Source organism: Nestor notabilis, unplaced genomic scaffold (assembly GCF_000696875.1).
Source record: "Nestor notabilis isolate BGI_N333 unplaced genomic scaffold, ASM69687v1 scaffold7783, whole genome shotgun sequence".
Taxonomy (NCBI): Eukaryota; Metazoa; Chordata; class Aves; order Psittaciformes; family Psittacidae; genus Nestor; species Nestor notabilis.
In genome coordinates this window covers 61,579-77,307 of record NW_009923228.1, presented here as the reverse complement: position 1 = coordinate 77,307, position 15,729 = coordinate 61,579, and the positions used below count along the sequence as shown (strand labels likewise).

The 15,729-nt window shown below is 34.0% G+C and overlaps 1 protein-coding gene across 1 annotated transcript in view; it reads left to right on the top strand.

The window, feature by feature from the left end:
• The window catches only part of TLK1 (tousled-like kinase 1), a 45,555-nt gene that overhangs the window by 4,853 nt on the left and 24,973 nt on the right, over nucleotides 1–15,729 (top strand). The window contains exons 3-9 of the mRNA XM_010012034.1: nucleotides 2,273–2,344; nucleotides 7,988–8,063; nucleotides 10,400–10,446; nucleotides 10,807–10,893; nucleotides 11,985–12,074; nucleotides 12,857–12,949; nucleotides 14,087–14,197. Coding sequence (XP_010010336.1) covers nucleotides 2,273–2,344; nucleotides 7,988–8,063; nucleotides 10,400–10,446; nucleotides 10,807–10,893; nucleotides 11,985–12,074; nucleotides 12,857–12,949; nucleotides 14,087–14,197 — 576 coding nt within the window. The remainder of the gene's footprint in view (nucleotides 1–2,272; nucleotides 2,345–7,987; nucleotides 8,064–10,399; nucleotides 10,447–10,806; nucleotides 10,894–11,984; nucleotides 12,075–12,856; nucleotides 12,950–14,086; nucleotides 14,198–15,729) is intronic.

Below are 15,729 nucleotides of genomic sequence, written 5' to 3'. Positions count from 1 at the left end.
CCTACAAGTAATTACGAAGTTTTATCCCCTCTAAGTCACTGCTTACCATTTCCATAAATCTGTTCAAGTTTTGGGGTGGTTTTTGTTGTTGTTACTGTCAGTTGCTCAGCTGATTTCACTTTCAGGCAAATTACATTCCACTTTCATGTTTTTGATCTTTTCATCCAAATTAGCCAGAAAAAAAAATTAAACCAGCTGATTTCCTTTTTGACTCTACCATGTAAAATATAAATTTCTTGTCCCTGACATGTTCCAAGGTCTATTTGAACATTCAATTTTATCTCATCCAGTTGGTTTTCAAATGGATAGAAGGATAAAGCGTTTAGCGTTTTTTTTAACATTACCAAAAGCTTTGATAATTGTTTGCAGAAGGTACTGCTACCACTGTCTTCTGATTGATGCAGATACTTACCTAAGACAATGTTCTTACCTTCGGCCAGAAATACTCCACAAATGACCTTCAGTATACAGTGCAATATCTCTTTATCTCTTCCTTTTGCTGCTTCCTTTTTTTTTTTTTTTTTGTTAGTTTTGGGAGGCAAAGGGGAATGCCAATATCTAGTCCTGTGATTTATCTCACCATCAGTAAAATGCAATATCAGATTTGTATCTCTTATTTCTGCCCATTCAGGGTATCCAAGCAGATAACATTAAGTGTAGTGGAAGGTCTGGGCTGTGTTTGGAATATGCCTTTTTTTCCCCTTTTTTTTTTTTCCTTCTAATCTCATTAATACAGTCTTTAGTCTTGGTGGGAGATGTTGATAGAGTCTAGTCTGATTTTTATTAAAGAAACTTGATAAAACCTTTTTGATCTGATGTATAAAGGTAACTGGGAACACGTGGTGTATAAATGTGATCTCCATTGGTCTGCTTTCACTTTGAAGGCAAAAATGAGAAAAAATCCTCTTCACATACTTATCCAAATCCACACCTACCAAATTCTCATTTTCCAAACCTAGCAAGACAATAGAGGTATACAGAGCTTGCAGCTGCACTTACAGATTATTTTTTGAAACATTCTAGGTCATTATTTTTCTAGTAATTAAATTGAGATGTATTTCTATTTATTGGGGCTGCTATTTTGAAAGCCTACCCATATCTACTGTTTTGCTGAAGAGTTTTGGAATCATTGAGGGAGGAAAGCACATAATAATCTTCAAGCTTTTGCAGTAAGCAAGGGTGAAAATATGTATGTAGGTTTTTGAGATTGTTTTATCTGATTCAGATCACCAGATACTCAGACATTGCAAGGAAGAACTACATACAGGCTTTTCTACAGTAGCAACTGCCTGTGGGGGAGAACACACAGGGAAGTTTTGTGGATTTAGTTAACATTTCTCCAGAAACTTCAATTCAGAGATGATCTAGTTGTTCAGAAGGTGTCACACATCAGTATTGTCCTGCAAACCAATGCAGTGTTAGAATGTAATGCTTTGAAGCAAACTGAGTGTTTGCCTTGGAAGTAGTTGTTTCACATCAAAGTATTTGCCCTGCCTTCCTATATGGAAGAGAATAATCCAGAGGCATAGGATTTTTGGTTTTCTTTTAATAAAAAGAAGCTCAACTGATGTTGGAATTTTTGTTATATGCATGTGGAACAGGCTCTTTCAGTCAAATGTCCTTGTTGCCGTTCTCTGTTCAAAAGATCTCGGCATTAGAAAATTTCTAATTTAGAAGTATTGTGACTTGAGACTATTTCAGTTTCTTCTCCCCTTTCCTTCAGTCTAAATTTATTACTTTGGGGGAAATTATTTGTTTAAAGAATGTAGAAGAATATTGTCAATAAGTTATTTTCTGTTATTGAATGGATAAAAAATCCTTCAATCTTTGCAGCAGCCTACTGTCTGTCTCGGAGAAAATTAAACCCTCTTTTTCTTTGAAAAATGATGAAAAATGAAATCTTTTAGTAGTCTCCAGCACCTTCAGCAATGTTGGCTTTTTAAGCTTGTTCTGTGGAATTGTTTGGTAGGATTTTTCATTGGATGTTTTGCTATTCCCAAATAAGACTGAAGTGGTTTTGACTGTTCTGGAGTTTTACTTGGCTTAAAAGCAATTGAAATACAGAATTTACTGTGCCCTTTCAAAACATCCACCTGTCAAACTCTTTATCCTCCTTGCAAGTCAAGAATGCTCTATAGTTAATAAATTGTTTTTTTTCCTTGCAAGCATGAAATTTTATGACTGTTACTTGTTATAACTGTGAATGATGATAGTGGATTAGCTGTTTCATGAATCTGCATATAATATTTAGTAATTTTATTTGTCTTGGTAGGCCTCAACAAATAACGAAAGTTCAAATCACAGTTTTGGAAGCTTGGGATCTTTAAGTGATAAAGAATCAGAGGTAAGTATACGGGGGAGATTCACCATTACTTCAGAATTTTAGTGCTGCAAGTAATAATTTTATATCCCAATTTGCCTTATTTTGTATTTTACTTTAGAAGCTTCTATATAAAATACACAGCTAGATAAGAAAAAGCATACATTACTTAAAGATACCATCTCTTGCAGGAGGAGACATTACTTCATAAAAATTTCTTAGGACTTTTGGTCATGAAACTAGGTGCTTCTGCTTCTTTATTATCTTACGTAGTCATGTTGTGATGATACATACAGCTTTTGGAGCTGAAAATGCTTAAAACAGTTTGCTGTCTTTTTTTTAGTAAGTAAGGTTTTTGTCAGCACAGATAAACTTTGACTAGTCTTTGGCTGCATCTTTGAAAATAATCTAGAAACTAGTTTGCTATGTTTTCTTCAAAAATACGGATTTACTCCAAGTTCAGCCAGTAGCTATCACCTGCATTTTAAAAGCTGCAGTTATTACTGTGTGTTCTTTTACCTAGTACCACTTCAGAATCCAAAAAAAGGATTCATACTATTAATAGGCTTTAATGTGCAGAGTGCAGATTTCCCTTGAGTAGAAGATTTGCCTCTTAGTGACCAGCATTAATATAGGTACTCTAATGCAGCTCTCAAAATTTACCTGTTTTGGAGTCAGCGAGTCCTTTTTGACGATTTTGCCTGTGTACGTCACAGATTGCATCAATAAGATTATACCCATTGTAAGCAGGAGCGTATTTCTAGCCAAGGCTAGACCTGTTTTTAAGTATGTGTCATGCCAGAGGGAATGTTGTTTGGAATGTGCTTTCAATGTTAATTTCGCATGTCAAAGCTTTATTTGGGGGCCTAATTGTTCATTCACTTAATCACTGTGAGACACTGTCTGATGTTTCCTTTTACAATGGACTGCTAGCAAGTGAATTTAGTTTATTTCTAATACCGATATCTTAAAAAGAATTGTGTGATTTCATGTTTTTCTCTTTGAAAAAGGCTCTACTATGTTTTTTCCCCCTTGTTTTTCCCAGCTGGATTTTCCTTTCAATTGTATATAGACTATTTTCTTCACCAAAAGAGTCTGCCTGTTGCTTTTCTTCATGGCTTTTCCTAGATATACTTCCAGTAGTGTTGCAGTGAAGCAGTTCTGATGTAGGGGTGGGAATGGAAATGTGCTGCAGAAGTCCGAAGGTTACAATGCATTACTGCAATTACTTGGCAGAATAACGTGTCTGATTAGTCAAGTGATCTCAGAACACCAGCTGTATGTGTAATAACTTTTTGGTGTAGAAAAATATTATTTTACGGTTGTATAAATGAGATACGGAGGCAAGGGTTTACCAAGGCATGTAAGTTTGAAAGTTTGATGCCTATCTTTGGTGGTTTAACCTCAAGCAATGCTTCTGGGTAGGCACAGTTGTGTTTGTTTTCTTTTTAAATGTTCTGAAACTTGGATTCTAAAACAGAAATAGGCTTTTTCTTTAAAAAGTCATTGCACAGGTAGATTTCCAGTGCTCCACTGGACTGTGCTTCAGGTTTCTTCTGTTTTCTGAAAGATGAGTTTTAATGACATTGAACAATGAAATACAATTTCTTCAGCCATTTTCAGAAGTTGTCAGTTGTATTCACTTAAATTACAATTGTAATACCAAATAAGTTAGTAAGTTTTCAGAGTTTTGCTCTTAAAATAACGTCTAGTTACTTATATACTGTAATCCCATAAAAGCACACTTTAGTTCTCAGTATTGCAAACTGGTTGTGGGATTTTTTTGAGAGGGGTGGTGGTGGTCGTGGTGGTTTTTTGGTTGGTTGGGTTTTTTAATGGTGTGAGAATGAAGGTTTCATCATAATAAGGAATTCCTTTTGTGGATGGTAGCATAGAAACACGAAGACTTACTCATATGGGAAGCAGAGAACTGTTTTATCATAATAGATTTGGGGGGGGGGAAATGTAGAAATGCAAATTTCAGAATAATTGAAATTAATTTCTAGCAAGAATGTCAGTTTCTGATCAAATTGTGATGGTACATTGATGTCGCTGTTCTGTGCTTTCATCACTAAGCAACACATTAAAAGAAAAAGTCTTTCACGGTTTTCAAAACAAGGCAGGCTTCTCACACACACACACACCCTTTTTGTTTCTGGTGTGAAATTTTTCCTTTTTTACTTTTTGCACATGGGGTTGCAGAAAATACATCTCTCTTTTTGTTGTTTTTCTGTCTGATGGATATATGAAGAGGGGCAACTTATCTGAATAATAGTTTTAATTGAGATACTTCAAAGATGTAAACTTTGAACTGCAAAATAACTTGAACCAGGCTTTATTCTGGATTCAGATCAGCATTGTAAGCAATAAACACTAGCTGCATGTTTAATAGTAATATCCAGACCTGTATTCCAGGTTTTTTTTCAAATGTATACGTTATTTTTATTTTATTAAATGCTTTATTGCTGTGGTACATATGTCCTAATTTGAGTGTATATTAACTATTTGTAGTTAAGATAAATCCTAAATCGGTTTCCTCGGGTTGTAAACTAGTGTTTCTGGTAGTCTTCTGATATTTTGGCCCTCCCTACCGTCCCTCATTAAGTACATTACTCTTCCTTGTTTTGATTACAAATACATTCTTTTACTTACAACTAGTATTTTCTGTTTTCCATAGATAATGAATTATGTAAAGGAGGACAGCTTTGACTGTTGCTTGATTTGTCCAGTTTGATTGGTTATATAAATGTTTCACTCTGCTCTCTAGTAGTTGCTGTTTAGTTACTGTGGTTCCCAGTAATACAGAACCCTCATAAATTTAATTTTAGAAGTAACTAAAGGTTTGATCTAATTGGAATTTATAATATGTTGCAGAGGAAAACAGTGCTGCTGTGTTTGTTTGCTGTAGTTGTGGAGCTTGGGGGGGAGGATTTAGAAGTAAATTAATTGTGGAAAACTATGAACTCGTTCATTATGTATATGAAAAAGTATTAACAAAATAATAACTATTAAGCATACTGGAGATTTATGTTTTTAAGAGACAAAAATTAAAAAAATGTATTTTATTACACATAATTTCTTAGTTTCTCTACAAAATTAAATTCCTCAGTTATGTTGTTAGCAGTTCTACAATAATGGTGGAAAATATGTAACTATACATAAAGTACATAAAAATACTTACCCAAGGTTTTTTGTTTTTTTTTAAGAAGGTTAACTGAGAATTGGTACTTAGAAATGTTTATTTTATAAAAGAGGATGTGGAAAGCCAAGATTTAAAACTGTAAATGTGAAGAGAGGGCTCAGGGGAAGCATACTAAAATTGAAGGGTAAACTAGAATCAAGACCATGCTGTATGAGGCTCTGGTGGTGGGCCAAGCTGTGGGTAACTTTAACGTAGCTTTACAATCTACTTTTGGATAACTTCAAAACTAGTTGCCTTGCTTGTGAAGTAGTGCTGTTTTAATCTAAATCTTGGCTGTTTGTTACCTTCTGAAGTAACTGAAAGCAGCTTCAGTCTTCATTTTTCAGGATACTCTTCAGTCCCATTAGACTTCAATTTCTTGTAATTCATATGATTTCATTCATTAGAAGAGATTTTGGAGAACATATTCTAGTGATGTAAGCTGTACATTACCGTGTGAAGTTTGTAGTTGGAAAAGGTGAACGTGACCTTGTTGGGTAACCTCATTACTAACCTGATTAGTGTGCTAATACCTTTTAGTTTGGAAGGTTAAACTAAACACTGAAATAAATCAGAAGTAGACACTTATGAGTTACTTGAGCTTCAGTTTTAAAACTATAAACCTTTTTAAATATCTTTTTTAAATACAAGACATCAGTTGCCGCAGTTCAAAATTAATTTTGGTGGTAGAAACCTTAAATGTTTAGTCATTAATTGGCTTTTAAACAAAATTTTTTTTGCTTAGTATGGTAGGCAAAACTGACTACATTAGAATGGTAACTGCTGAACTGAAAGCTGGAAAATAAAACTAACATAAAAATGTTAGATTAAATAGTTTCAATTTATTTTCTGGAAAGGTAGCTTAATGTCACCTGTTTACCTGTCAGTAATTGCATTAAAGTAATGTTTCTAAGCTATTCTTTCTGCTTTTAGAATCATGCAGTCTGAAGATGAAGTCATTTCCAGAAGCCTGTGTTGTACAGTTTGCTAATGTAAAAAGCAAACTGTAAAAGATGCAGATTTTGGTTGGAAGTGTTTATTTAAAATAAAAAGTATTTAATTTGAATTTCATGTGTAGCCTGATAATGCGACAGCTACAATTGTAAAACTTCCAAAGGTATTTATATGAAGCTATCCGCAGAGCTGAAACTTCTAAAAAAAAAAAAAAAATACATGGTATAAATAAGAAAGACCTTTCTTTCCTGACTGTTCTTTTATAGACTGCTAATTTTCTATGGGTCACAGGTAACTTAAAGTGGTTCTTTGCCAAAATAAATATTTTCAGATATTAGTAGTAAAATTATATTTGAAAGTATCCATGTGAAGATTTTTGGACTGCAACATAACTTGAAATGCTTTTAGGGATGGGTTGAAATTTGAATTTTGGTATCATTTGCTGTGTTGAGAAAGGGTACTTGGAGTACAAAGTGACGAATACAGTGAAATAATAAAATGATGGTATCATGAAAAAAATTAAGCATCTTATTCCTGATTTCAAATTTAGTCCAAGATTATTAGGGATCATTGATTTCTTGATTCTAGAACAGAGTACATGTAATGGCTTCTGTGCTTTCTCCAGCTTCTATTATGAAGCTGCTTAGAGGCTGAATACATATACAGCTGCAGTATCTTTTCCTTGAACCGAAGCAGCCTGTAGAATTTAACTTAACGCTGGGGAGACTAACTGGTTTGAATCCTCAGATCAAGGGAGAGCAAATATAATTTAGAGATGCTTCTGATCACAGCCCTTTCTTGTTATCTGTATTGTACATGCTGACTGTAGTTTCTAGGCAACTATATATAATATTTTTGGAATAAAAATTTAACAGGTCTATTTTTTTTTTTCACTTATCATTGATGTTTTTCTTTGACCTTCTTGAGATTTTATTTAGATACAAATATAAAGGGATGGGGATGGCGATACTTTCCAAGTGGATACTCAAATTTTGAGCAGATTCTAGAAAGCTACAGTTTATATTAGTTTGGAGATGACTCCTGCACTTCTGAAAATGCGTAACGTTCTTGGCTTCTTATCAAAGCACTAGAACTTCGTTTTTATAGTGTGGCAAAGTGTAGAAAACACCATCATGAATCAGCTTATTTCCCTAAGTATTAAGCTTTAAAATACCCAGAAACAAAGATACAAAGATCTTGGTAAAATGTAGCCATAGTGAAACCAAATTGGGTGTTCATAAACCCCGGAATGGATGAAAAGGTATAATTGCTTAACAATTAATATGTAGAATTGCCTTTTGGGAAATTATTTAAGAATTATTTCTCACTTTCTTAAATATCTTTTCTAGCTTATATTCATCTGATTGACCAAGGATCATATTATCTGCTTCAGCTATGATCTGAAATTACATCCCTGCTGAATTGTGAAATCATGTTTTATGAATGAGGATTTACATTAATTTCACAATAATATGGCAATAATCTAAATAAGTAGAGCTGCTGTTGGATCATGTTCTTTTTGTTGCTTATAGACTCCAGAGAAGAAACAGTCAGAACCTTCCAGAGGAAGAAAAAGAAAAGCAGACACTCAAAGTGAAAGCAGCCAAGGTAAATTAAAATGTAAATTAATTAAATAGTTACTGCATGTATTTTGTCAAATTATAATGCACAAAGTTTTCACTGTTAGCCTTAAAAGACCTGTATTTTTGCTTGCATCAGATGGGCGTTGGGTTTTGGATGATAAATTATGTATCCTCTCCCTTCTGCCCTCGTTTGTCACTGGAAGGCACGGGCAAGTAAAACCTGAACTGGGCTGGTGATTACGTGTAAGAATTGTGCACTACTGCGTGTGCAACTTGCCACGAAGATACAACTCGGTATACTTTTTAAGAACTGTAGCCGCTCTTCTCATCCAGAATACCTTTGTGGTTTGTATTTCTTTTCAGTAGGTCTGGTGAGGGGGAAAGGCAATTATGGATTATAGTACCTGATTGCTTGTTTTTCAGGTATATTTAAAAATTGAATTTTATTCTTTCTTTTCTGTGGATTATTGTACAGAGTAGTTGTCCTAAGGGTTGGGGAAATCAGGATGAGATTGATTTCTGATTTAATATTTACAAAGCATAGTTTTTGCCAATCCTCTCTTTAATATGACTTTTGGGTAAGGAATGGTCTAAATTTAACCTCAAAAGAAAAATTCATCAAAAGAGGAGAGGAAATAGTTTTGATAACATCTGTATTAACTTTTTTTGGTTTCTAACTGAGCTAGGAAGTGTCACTTCAGATACGTATCAATGGGCTCCATATCTGGAAGTCTTGATGATGCAACATGCTATTAGTAGAAGAGTTATGTAGTTTGACTAAAATTAATTTCTTTGTAAGTGTTGCTTCGTAGAGACCTGCTTTGTTTGAAGAACTTGAATGAAATTTCCTACTTCCATTGTTCTAGAAGCCTATCATTCCTACTACAAATGAGAGTTGAAATTAGAGAGAATAAAAATTTTAGGAACTTTTTGTCATAGACATTATGTATTATTTACAACACGGAAGTAATTGGGAAGTGGGATAAAATCAGTGTAAATCTATTTGTAATTGGCTGTGCCAAAATAATTTGATATATTTCTTTAGCGTGGAGTTCTGTCACATGATATAGAATGGATTTTTCTATACTGAAAGGGAATGCAGTCTTGTCTCATTTATCTGGGTGAAAGCAAATTTTAATTTGATAAAGTGATATATGAGAATTAAGCATGAAGACAGAAATGACTAGCAGAATTATAGGGAGGTAAAGAACTGGCTAAACGGCAGTAGCAGCAATGTGAACGCTAACTGGGCAGCTACTGGAAGAGTTAGGTGTGTGCTGTTCTAGGTGTTTGAATTGTTTACCTGAATATTTCTGTTGAAAGTCTTGACACAGAATGGGCTGCCAGATATCTCTGTTTCTTCATGATATTTCTTAGTGACACAAAGTTAGCAGCAGTGCCAGCATATTGGAGTGGAAAGAATTCTTTAGAGCTGAAGCAACAGGAAAGCTTGGCAATCTTGGCTAAATAGTCCAAAATTACATTTTTGGACCTATGGCTAATGATTAATTCATCAAAATAATTTCTTTTTATAAAGGAAAAAGCTTTGGATAGTCCATGATAAAGATATCTCCTAACAAGTAGTCTGACCTATACAAGAGACAAATACAGTCTTAAGATTTATCAATCATCTTAGGGCCAAATAGATGAAAACATTTATGCCACTGGGTAAAGCATTGGTGCAATCTCCAGAATGCCATATATAGGTCAGGTCCTCATGTTGAAAAAAGATTTATTCACATTGATGCTTCTGAAGTCTCAATACTGATTAAGATAAATTCTGCTCTCTCATTCTGCTGTATTTATCTCCTGGGTTAACCCTGAGAGTTAACTGATTCATACTCAGGTTGGGTGGAATGGAAATACTTGTCACCCTCTGTGCTCTCACTGTTACTGGCACTTGGGCTGGACATTTGGGCACCATGACTCACTTGGATCATATAATGTTATAAACAGTAATCATAATGTTATAAACTTGGATAATTTGGTATTTTGGAAGTGGATGAACTTTGAGATAGTTCTTAAAAATGGTAAGGGCTTGAAGCTAAAGGTTTGATCTCTAGGATGAGAGATGAGTTTCCTGTTATCTAGAAGAGGTCTAAGTTTACTGCTACATCTGCACTAATGTGGTTTAGGAATTGAAGTGTGACTTAATTTCTGATTTCTCAATGAATGGAATATGCAAATATCTTTGTTGTGGCAAATCCTTTAATTATCTACATAAGGAGATCAAATAGTAGCACATCAAACAAAACCAATTAACGAGTGGTAAGACTTGCTATAATTACTATATAGGTAAAAATGTAAGACATCTATAAGTAATTTAGTAAATTCTAACATGCATTAATGTATTTTTTTCAGGAAAGAATATTGGGGGACGTGGTCACAAGATTAGCGACTATTTTGAGGTAAGGTTTTTGTGTGTTTGTAAAACTTACTTTAGCTTTAAAATGTGCTTTTAGCACTTTATTATGTTAAAAGGATTTTTGTTTGTAATGGGCAGGCCTCTCAAGAGAATACTTTCTTTTCTTTACGTATGTTTATGAGTATTAAACCTTGAAGTAGAGATGCACTGTCTCTTGGTGCAACTTGAGCTAAAATACAAAAACATTTTCTTTCACGCTTTTCTTTAAATAGCCAAAGGCTACACTATTAAAGTAGTACAGTCTGATTTACAAATCTTGTGTATGGATGAGCCGTATCATTCAGTAGATGTTTAATGTATTTTGATAAGATTGACTAATTGGAGTGCCACGTCCTCTCTACAGTACCAAGGTGGAAACGGCTCTAGTCCAGTGCGAGGCGTACCTCCTGCAATCCGATCTCCTCAGAATTCACATTCCGCTCCTTCTTCTGTAAGTTTGTGAACTTTGTAACTGCTGGAGAAACTTTCATGGTCTAAAAGTAGCATAACTGAAAATAATTATATTCAAGGGAAGAGTTTTCAAAGTAGGGAATCCTGGGAAGATGTTCATTATTTCAACAGGAGAAACAAGGATCAAGTTAAATATTAAAACTACAATTTTCTGTTAATGCTGGGACTTTTTTTCCAAAACATCATTTTTTAAATACAAAGAAATTATGTAAAATGTTGAATAAATGTTAAAATGTTCTAATGACACATATTTAGAAACTTTACACAAAGGGGAGGATTTTTGTTACTTATGAGGAAACTGGACCCCTAACTTTGGACTTCAAAAGCTCAGTTTTTGATAAATTGTAAGGTTTTCAGTAATTGGCACCTGATTTGCCCGTATCCTTTTAAACTTCTTTGCTTGTCATGCTAATTAATTGTTTTCTTCCTTATATGCACAACTGCAGTGGTATGCATATCTCCATGTGATTCTAAACGCCAAACGGATTCTGCCAGTTACAGAAAGGATTTGTTTTCTCTGCTGGTAGACCTCAAATTTTTTTCCCATATACTTTCCAACTTAAGGCATCCTCTTATTCTTGCTGACAGTATGGAGTATAATACAGACTGTAGAATTTGGCTTGAAGGACAGTCTCATTCACATAAACTGGTGGATTTTGGGAAGTTTCATTAACGGGATTTGTGTTCTGATCTGCACTAGCTTCCCCTTTGTGGTTTTCCCATGGGAAATAACCACTCCAAAAATAACTCGCATTATTTTTGAGTTGTGAAAAATAAGTCTGTGTCTGACATCACCTTATGTTAGTCTTGTATTGTCTTAAATCTTTCAATCTGTTTCGAAAAGTGACAATCTTTAGTTTTCTCAGAGAATATATTGCATCATTTCTAAACTACAAGTGATATATAACAGCATAGTGATAGCTCTCAGTGCAGGACTTCAAGTAGTATTTTCTTTAATAAGGATACCTGATTTCTCTATTCTATCTTGTTTTCCTGCCATGAGTTGTGAACAAGGCTATATTCATAATTATTACAGTTGTATCTAAAATACTTTGTTTTCATATATTCCAGGTTCGACAGAATAGTCCTTCTCCTACTTCATTAGCTTTTGGGGACCACCCTATCACACAACCAAAGCAGTTATCTTTTAAAATTACTCAGGTAACTATTTTTAAGTAGAGCTGTCCTGTATCACTTCAGACTGTGGAAAAAAACTGATAGATATATTTTTCTGTCAACTTCTTCTAAACTCTTAAAGGCTTTCAAAAGCTTTGCTTTTTACAGTCCACCGAAGCATTTCTCTGTTAAGTTCAGCAGCTCATAATTTAAATCTCTCTGATTAGTTTTATATTCTGCACTTGCTCTGCTGCCAGTGTTGCACTTCACGAGTAGTTAGATGACCATGTCATTGGTAGGCTTTTACTCAAGCATTGTGTGATTTTAGAAGTAGAGGCTGCTCTTTCAGGCAGTATTTGAAGTGACAGCTGCTGTTGTCATATTGCATTTAAGATATGACATTGAAGAAGAAAAATGAGTTGCTGATCTGAATGATCAAGATATAGTTCTGTCATGAGTTTTAAAAGCCAAAAGCAACTGTTTTATCCGCTCTGTCATTTATGACATGATCTGTTCTCTCTTTCACAAGTTAGTCAGGTCTACTTCACCTGTTGACCAAATACAGAGTATTTAAAGTAATTAGCTGATGTTTTATATGCTTTTAACACTGTGAGTGGTTTGTCACGGCAGTTCACAGTCATACTCAAGAAGAGGGAAAGCAGTTTTGATTAAGAACCTTCTCTGTCACTTTTAAAACACATGAAAATAAGATGTGCTGGTTTTGTTGAATGTTTTAAAGCAGTTTATTTCTCTGCATAACAAACATGAGAAAAATAATGCTATAATTGTTAAAGGAAAGGATAAATACTTCAAAATGTTCTTTTTAGACTGATCTCACAATGCTGAAATTAGCTGCACTAGAAAGTAACAAAAATCAAGACTTGGAAAAGAAAGAAGGTCGTATAGATGACTTACTCAGGGTAAGTGTTAGACATGGGGTAAAGATATTTATTCAGAACGACAGACAGTCAATCTGAGGCAAATATTTTAAATGTTTGAATAACCTTGGTTTTAAAAATTGCCCTTGAGTTACCTATATTAAAAAGTGAAATGAGTTTTTAATTTTGGGTTGGGGTTTTTGGTTGGTTGTTTTTTTTTTCCCCCCTGAAAATCCAAGAAGTCTATAAAATGAAATGTATAAAGCTTTTTTTTTGCTTCTGTGCTACAGATTGTTAATGATAAATATTTTTACAGACTTTCTGAAGGTACAAAGAAAACTGATGCTGTTTTGCAGGCAGTTGATTAATTCCTTAAGTTCATAATAAAATTTCACATAACAGGTGGTGATTTTGTTGTTCTAATTGTGAATAGCAGTTATCAGTGGGACAGAAAAAAAAATCACTGCTTGTGCTCTTGAAAGAAGTGTTAAGAGAGGTGATACTTAGAAATATGAAATAAAAAACACTTTTCACAAGTTGTAGTCTGTTTAGTGCTAATATGTAAACAAGTACACACATACTAACCTGTACATGTAGATTTTTCTAGCACATGTTCAACAGTATGGGATAGACAAACCTAACCTTAAAGAAAAAAACAGTTTTAAGCAAAATAATATTGCTGTGCTTTTTAAGGTAATAATTTAAATATAATTGGAATGTAGGGAACTTGTTAAACTTCCTACTCAGATAATTGAAACTTTTATCATTGTGAACTTCTTGTTTCCTTTTTAAAAGTTAGGTTTTCACATGACTTCAGCAGTATGTATCCTTCAGATGTAAAGTATCCAGAGCTAAAATTAAACTTTCAGTTTAACATTGGAGGACTAGAAATGTGATCAGTACAATGCTTTTATATGGTATCTGTATGTTGAATGCTCTGTGATACAGAATGCAGCTCAGTGTAAAGGAAATAAAAAAGGAAGTGAGGCATCCTTCTACAATATGGGTGTGTGGGAAATGAGATTTTTGCATATATATTCATTTTGTATATATACACATGTATTTAAGTTTATGCATGTTCCTTACTTCAGTCATGTGAAGGTTTATTTTCTATGACAGCTGATTTAAAAGAAAATAGTTTTTCCATATATCTTTTCATATTTTGTATATATTTGTTAGGCTAACTGTGATCTTAGAAGACAAATAGATGAACAACAAAAGCTACTTGAAAAATATAAAGAAAGATTAAACAAATGTATTTCAATGAGCAAGAAGCTTCTTATTGAAAAGGTAAGTTTGCTGCTTTTAAAATCTCTGATTAAAAACTGAGGGTGCTGCGGAACTCCATTATGATTCCTTTGTTTTAATTTAAGGAGGGTTTTCCCCAAGTAGTTCAGATATAACAAAGCAAAAAATACAAGAATTTAGCATGTGGCAAATTATCTGGACAACCTGTCAGAATAAGATTACAGCAGAGGAAAAGAATTCTGAATATAATCTGTTCTGGAGAGGAGACAGATAAAATCTCTTTGAGAGACACTGAAGTGGCTGAGATAATTTTTCATGTACAATGATTGAATGCTATGTTAGCTCTGAATTAATGGAAACAAGGAAATTAAGGTGACCATTTACATTCATACTACTGTAAAAGAAATGTTTATTTCAAATCTAATGGCAATTATATTTAAACCAGCACCAATTTCTTAGATGGTAAAGATATTTGTTTCTCTCCCTTTTCTTCAAAATAAAATTAAAAAAAAAAAAAAAAACAAAAAAAACCAAAAAAACCCAAAAACAGAACCCAAAAAGTGAATAGAAAATCAGTTCATTAAAATTAGGATACAAAAAAATTTAACATAAACAGCCAGGTCTCTTCCCTAACACTAGCCACTAGATACTGCTGTCAGATACAAGGGCACAAACTGATCTGCTGGAGGAATAGGGAGAATTTCCTCACTAGCAGGCCATAAATAAATTATTGCAGTCCTTTTTAAGTTCCAGCATGAGGGGAATGCAGGGAAAAGAAGTATCAGATCTGATCAGCATGATGCTAGGTGAGCAGCTTCAGACTGAGGGTATCACAATAGGCCATTTTTCATGAAAGGTCACATAGGTGTCCTTTCAGTCTAGAAGTCTGTTTGCACAAAGATCATTAATTCTGACTTCAACTTCTTCCTACTTTTTTCTTTCTCTCTCTCTTCCTTTTTTTTTTTTTTTTTTTTGTATGCGTATGTGTAATTTTGGGCCACAGACACTTATAAAGAAACGAGCATTTGTAACAGTTAAAGAAGCTTCTGTCCATCAGCAGTACGCATAGTGCTCGCTCTTCTTATGCTGGAGCAGACTAGGTAGACTCAGTTATTTATTGCATCCCAAGAATGCCTGTGGTAGTAGCGACTGGTTCTGAGAAGGGCATCTGCTTCTGTTACTGGAAGTTAAGTCTACCCACAGTGCATTTCTACGTAGAGGTTTCTGAACTCAGTTTGGTAAAAGTAGTAACATAGATGCTCTGTCAAGGGAGTTTCCAGATTAAGTGTAGTAGCTGTACTCTTTCTGATACCTAATCAGGTTCAATTAGTATAATAGACATGTACAGACATAATTTTAGTGTATGATGCTGGTGCTCTATCCATTTTGCTGTACTTACAAGTAAAAAATTCTGTTAATTATAAAGAACAGCAAACTTTACAGAAAAACTGAGTCAAACTCAGATTATCTTTTTTTTGTGCACAAATTGTTATTAGTATCAGTTCTGACAACTGCCGGCTTTAGAAGTTCTGCAGAAATGAGAATAAATGAAATAAAGTAATAAAAGATATTTT